Below are 6,000 nucleotides of genomic sequence, written 5' to 3'. Positions count from 1 at the left end.
CGCCAGTTGTAAGGTTCTGCTACGTTTTTTTTTTAACCGCGGTTTGCCCTCCTGTCGGGTGTTACGGCCGCCTCTTCGGAACTGCGGGTTGTGGGAGTGGTACGTTTATACGTTTGACTCTGGTGCGGGAGTAACGACGGGTACGCGGGACGAACGCGCGGGGTTGCGGCGAACGACGTTACGGGGCTCCGGCGCACGGGCGCAACGGCGGGGACGATGCTAACGGCGTACGCGCGGGGGGGGCGGTGGGGGTACGGGCTTACGGGGGGGGGGGGGGCGGGGGGGCGACGCGGCCAACGTGCGAACGCGGGGGGCTACGGGGACGGCGGACGATACGGGGGGGGGTACGGTACGGGACGGGGGACGGGGCGCGCGACGGCTGAACGGGCGGAACGCGGAACGGGCCCCCACCCTCCGGGTACGCACTGCAGGGGCGTAATCGGGTGGCTGTACGGCGTGTTCCGGGGGCGGCACGGGGGGGAGGGGGGAGAAGCGAACGGGCGGCGGGGGGCGGGGAATCCTGGCTACGGGCGAGCGACTGAACCGATCACGACGACGGTGTAACGAGCTTTGCCGGACAGTACGCCGGGGTTGTTGTTGGCTAGTTACTGGTTGGTCGTGGCGGGGACGAACTGTGGGACGTACGTTAGGTGGCCGTCCACGTGTACTGGGCCCGCCCGGGCGTGGCGTACTCGTGGACGGGACGGCGGGCTAACGCGGGGAGGCCGGGGGTGGCTACGTAGACGGAGGGGGTGACGACGCGGCGTTACGACCAACGGACGGGCGGGGACTAACGGGGCGGTACGACGACAACGCGGTGGCACGTGGGGTGGGACGTACGGGGGGGGGTGTACGGGGGCTGTGGGGAGCCGCGGGTGCGCGGGGGGGGGATACGTACCGGAACCTGCCGGCCCGGCATTGGGTGCGGCCTTGTGACGAACGCCCGGACGGGCGGGGCCTGAGGCGGGGACGGGCGTAGGTGGGGGGACGACGGGCTTGACGCGGGGGTACGTACCGGTTACGGGATGGACGGGGGGGGCTTTACGGCGGGGGTAACACGTGGTGCCGGGCGGGGTCCGGGGACGCGGACGACGGGGTGGCGGGGGTGTCCGTATGGGGCGGCCGGACGCTGGGGGTGCACCGTACTGGGACGGCGGGCGAGCGGCATGACTGGGGGGGGGGTGGACGTCCGTACGACGGCGGGTACGGGTGGGCGGGGCGCTATATACGGGGACGACGGGGGGCGGGGGGGTGGGGGGGGGGGAGACGGACGGACGCGGACGCGGACGAGAGGAAAAAGACGACTCGGCGACGCTGGCGCGGGGGTACGAGGCGTGGTGCATTAACGGGAACGGGGCGACGGGGCGGGGGGTGGGCGCGACGGGACGGTACGCGCGTACAGCGTGGGGGGACGAGCGGGCGCGACGGGGACGGACTGGGTCGGACGGGGCGGGACGTGACGACTACGGGGGCGGGCGGACGGTTCGGGGCACGATACGCGATACGAAACGGGCGGCTTGTGACGGCGACGGGGTAACGACGGTTCACGGTGCACGGGCGGTGTTGCGGGCGCGCCGCGGTCGGCTGCTACAGGTCTGCTAAACGCGCGGTTACGGGGACGAGGCGGGGCGACGGGGATACGTGGGGGCGGGCGTTTTTACGTGTACGGCACGACGACGGTGGGGACGGGGACGTATTACGGGGACGACGTCTACTCGGGCACGACGGGGCGACGGGGGGGATTACGGGGTACGACGACGGGGGTAAACGCGGACGTGGAGGCCGGCGGGGGGGGGGGTGAAAAGCTCCGGGCGGGACGTACGACGTGGGCGCGGGGACGGGCGCGGAACTGGACGCGTAGGGGGGGAATTTTTTATTATTTTATTTTACCTGGCCCGGGGGGCGGGCTCGTGGGAGGGTCGGGTACTAGACACGACGACGGTGAACGTGGTGGCGGCGGTTACGGTCCGAAACGGGGACGAACGGCGGGACACGCGGGATACGGACGCGGGCGGGTCGGTGCGGACGGACGCCTGGTGCGGGACTACTTACGGGTGGTGACGTACGGGGACGGAGGGGCGTAGCGACGCGCGGCGGGTGTAGCGCTACTGGACGCGCGGGGCGAGTTACGGACGCGGGGTCGGGAACGACGGTTGGATACGGGGGGGACCGCCGGGGCGGTTGGGAACGGCGGTTTACGCTGGGGGAGGGGGGACGGGCGAACGGGGGGCCCACGGGGGACGGGCGCTGGGACCTGCTACGGCATCGACGACGGGACGGCGTACGTACGGACGGACGACGACCTTCTGCTTACGGACACGGACGTAACGGCGGGGCGGGGACGGCGGACGGACGCGACGACGCGCCGGGACGCGGGGGGGCGACGGCGGGCGCTGAGCGCAGCGGCGGTACACGTGACGCGGCGCGACGCGACTGGCGAACAAACGGCGACGCGGACGCCGGGGGTACACGTACGGGCTCGGGGCGGGACGAGACGTACGGGCCGACGGGCGCGCGCGGCACGACGCGTGACGCACTACGACGACGGGATCGGGGCGGGGGACGGGAGACGTCGGGGACGCGGACGACTGCAACGCGGCTGAGGTACGACGGTAGGTACGGGGACGGAACGGTGGGTTGTGTACGGGCGCGGGGGCGCGGCGTCGGACGGGGCGGTCGGGACGGGCCCGCTGAACGTACAGGGGCGGAACGGGACGCGACGCGGGGACGGACGTACGGCGGGACGTGACGGCGGGGGGTACGACGAGGGTACGGTACGGGGGGGGGGGTACGGGGCGGGCGGGGTTACTCGGCGGGTGTGTGGACGGGACGGGAGCTGGGTGACCCGACTGGGGCGGCCGGGACGGCTGGGAACTCGACGCGGACGCGCGCGCACGGGGGCGCGCGACGACGGGGGGGGGCCGGAGCGAGCCGGGAAACGACCGTCGGGCGGACGACGACGGCGGGCGGCGGGCGCGCGAACGCGACTGGGGACGACGGGGGTTGGGGGCCGCACGGGTAGGGGGACGCGGGGGCGACGAAACCGGGCCAACGTGGGAGCGGGTTAGAACGGCGGGGCAGAAGAGCTGGTGCTCGGCGGGGGGACGGTACGGCGCGGGGGCGCGACTGGAACGGGGGGGGGGGGGAACGGCGGCGGGGCGCAGGACGCGGACGTGAGCGGGGGGCGTGGGACGTACGGACGGGCCTGGTAGGGCGCTACGGACGGACACGGGTACGGGTACGGCACGACGGGGGGGCGACGGCGGGGGAAACGGGTGCGAAACGGGCTGGGACGGTACGACGGGACGACGTACTTTCTGCAACGGCGGGACGGGGGGATCTTCTTACGGCGGCCGCGGCGAGGGGCTGGGGCGACGTGACGAGTGGCGGGGGGACGAGGAGGTGACTGGGAGCGCTGACGGTGGGGGCCACGGGGACGACGACTCACGTCGGCACGAGTACGCGGGCGGGCGGTGGGCTACGGTGGGGGACGGGGAACAACGGGCTGGGGGCGACGGAGGGCGGCGGGGGAACGCGCCGTCTACGAGGGACGTCTACGTACGTGGGGGACGGCTGAGGTACGCTGCTCGGGACGAACGACGCGGGGGGGGGGGTGGTACGGTACGGCGTCACGACGACGGACGGTGAATACGTGGGGCGCGGGGGAGGGCGGGGGGGGTACGGGGGGGGGCACGGACGATCGCTGGTGGGACGCGCGGGTTACCACGGGGGGGGGACGCGTGGACGAGGGACGCGTACGAGGGACGAGGGCCACGTGCACGCGGTGGGGGGACGACGACGTGGCTGGCCGCGGTCGGGGGGGAGGCTGGTCGGGGGCGGACGCTTGACGGCGTACGGTACGGACGCATGGCTTTGGGTGGGGGGGTGATACGCTGACGGGCGGGAGGTGGGGGGGCACGGAACGTCGTACTGGACGGGGGCACGGGGGACGTGGGACGACGGAACGACACGCCTGACGGCACGACGGTGTACGGGGAACGGCGGGGAACGGACGCTGGCGGACGGGCGACGGGCGGGGGGACGGGGGGGGCGCGGGGGGCAAGGTGGCGGTAGTGTTGTACGGGTACGGACGGGGCGACGGGCTACGGGGAAACGGCGTGTACGGGCGGGGACGTACGACGGCGCGGCGCGACGCGTACGTTACGGGGGGGCGCGCGCGCAGTCCGAAACGGAGTAACATGGGCGGCGGGCGGGCGAGCGGCGGGGCGGCGGGGTGGAACGGGCACGCGGGTGGCTGGGTACGCTGCGGACTTGTGGGAACGCCAGACTCGTGCGGACTGTGCCGCCGTTCGTTTTGGGGACCTCCGGTTTCTACCAGGGCCTCTGGTACCGCGGGTGGTTACCTTCTGCGGTACCTACCGTGCCTCCTGGTTCCGCCTGCGGTCGCCGCTCGACGGGGGCGGTTACGCTGTACGTTGAACTGTGGACGCACGCTGCTACGGCTGCGACGGAACGGAGGGTAATACGTCGTTGGGCAGGCGGGACACGCCGCGCGGGGCAAGGGGAACGCGGGGGGACTAACGGGTACGCCGAGCGGACGTACGGGGTGGGGAAAGGTGGGGTTCGTGCTTAACGGGGGTGACGAAAACGCTGGAGCCGGAATACTTTGCGAACGGGGACGCCGTCGGAGGTTGTACTTCCGCGGCCGGGGGCTGTGGACGGCGGCAATCGGGGGACGGGTACGGGCGGCGGGGCCGTCGGTAACTGGGGGGCACGGACTGGTACGGAACGGGGTGGACGTTCTCTTCAACGGGGGGGGTGTGAGCGACTGGGGACTGAGGGGTGGGTGGTGGGGGGACGGCACGACGCGGTACGTACGCACGTGACGTGAGGCGGACGCCGGGCCGCTTCAGACTGACGGAAACGGGGTGCCGTACACTGCGGTGGGGACGGATCCGCGCGGCACGACGGTACGGGTAACACGCTCTACGGAGGACGGCCGTCTGACGGCGGGCGTCGACGCGGACGGGAAACGGGAGAGTCGGGGGCGACGACCGCGGACGCACCTTATAAACGGGCCTAACGACGACGGGGGGTGGGGTACGGGGACTGCGGCACGGGGAACGGTGGAACGGGTGGACGGACGCTGGCGGATACGGGACTCCGTCGACGGACGCGTGACGCGTGACGGTACGGCGGGACGACTCGGGAGGTACGGGCCCCGGGGGTGGAAGGGGACGATCACGCTGGTGCGAACGCGCGACGGGGACGCGCGACGTGTACGGACGGGGCGGGGGTGGGCGGGGTACGGGGGGACGACGAGGTCGGCAGGCGCTTCAACGACCGCGCCGAGGACTATCAATTAAAATAATTTTATTTTATTATTATATAATTTTTTTAATACGGGAACGACGGTGGCGACGCCCCCCCCGACTCTGACGCTTAACGGGCGGACGGGTGTCTACGACGTACGGACTAACGCGTCCTGGGGGCAGCCGACGGGGACGGTTAAGGCACGGACGACTGACGGTACGGCGCTGTCGGGGCTGGCGGTTGTTTACGCACGGGGGACTTTCACGGGGCTGCGGGGCCGCTTCACGTGTACGGACTGGTGCGGGGGGGGACGGTGACTAGCGGTAACGTGGCGGGGCCGCGTCTTCGGGGTCTGGCCACGACCGCTACTACTTGGCTGGGGGGGCGCGGTCGGCCGGGGGCCGACGCGCACGACGCGACGGTGGACGTACGGACGGGGTGTACGGCTGGGGACTCTACCGAACGACTCGGACGGGCGCGGAATACGGACGAGGTGACGGGCGGGTGGTACGGCCAGCTACGGGGGACGGGCACGGGACGGGCACGCGGGACGGGACAAAACGACGCGGGGGACGGGGGGGGGTACGTGCGACGGGGTGCGGGGACGGCTTACGGGGGACGGCTAACGCAACGGGGACGGAAGGTGCGCGGACGGTGGAACGCAGTGACGCGGGACGGACGGCGCTACTGGACGACGGGCAACGCGAGCGGGGACGGGGACTGGGG

At 72.2% G+C, this 6,000-nt stretch overlaps 1 protein-coding gene across 1 annotated transcript; it reads right to left on the bottom strand.

The window, feature by feature from the left end:
- Window positions 1-2,195: 2,195 nt before the first annotated feature.
- On the bottom strand, window positions 2,196-4,201 carry LOC128980497 (uncharacterized). The gene is made up of 3 exons (XM_054398968.1): window positions 3,563-4,201; window positions 3,315-3,478; window positions 2,196-3,216 (listed from the first exon to the last, which is right to left on the bottom strand). Exons 1-3 carry the CDS (start codon window positions 4,199-4,201, stop codon window positions 2,196-2,198), a joined length of 1,824 nt encoding a protein of 607 aa, XP_054254943.1.
- Between the last annotated feature and the right edge of the window lie 1,799 nt (window positions 4,202-6,000).

The sequence above is a fragment of the Indicator indicator genome, unplaced genomic scaffold (genome assembly GCF_027791375.1).
Source record: "Indicator indicator isolate 239-I01 unplaced genomic scaffold, UM_Iind_1.1 iindUn_scaffold_214, whole genome shotgun sequence".
Classification (NCBI taxonomy): domain Eukaryota; kingdom Metazoa; phylum Chordata; class Aves; order Piciformes; family Indicatoridae; genus Indicator; species Indicator indicator.
Note: the sequence above shows the minus strand (reverse complement) of the source record. Positions and strands in the feature narration are given on the sequence as shown.

Excerpts from the sequence above, each read along its gene's own strand:
- LOC128980497 (XM_054398968.1), bottom strand. The coding sequence starts at position 4,201 with ATGTTACTCCGTTTCGGACTGCGCGCGCGCCCCCCCGTAACGTACGCG. Across the intron at positions 3,479-3,562 it reads GTACCTCAGCCGTCCCCCAC|CCCACCGCCCGCCCGCGTAC; the intron begins GTACGTAGACGT and ends CCCCCACCGTAG. Across the intron at positions 3,217-3,314 it reads CCGTCCCGCCGTTGCAGAAA|CGCCCTACCAGGCCCGTCCG; the intron begins GTACGTCGTCCC and ends GTCCGTCCGTAG.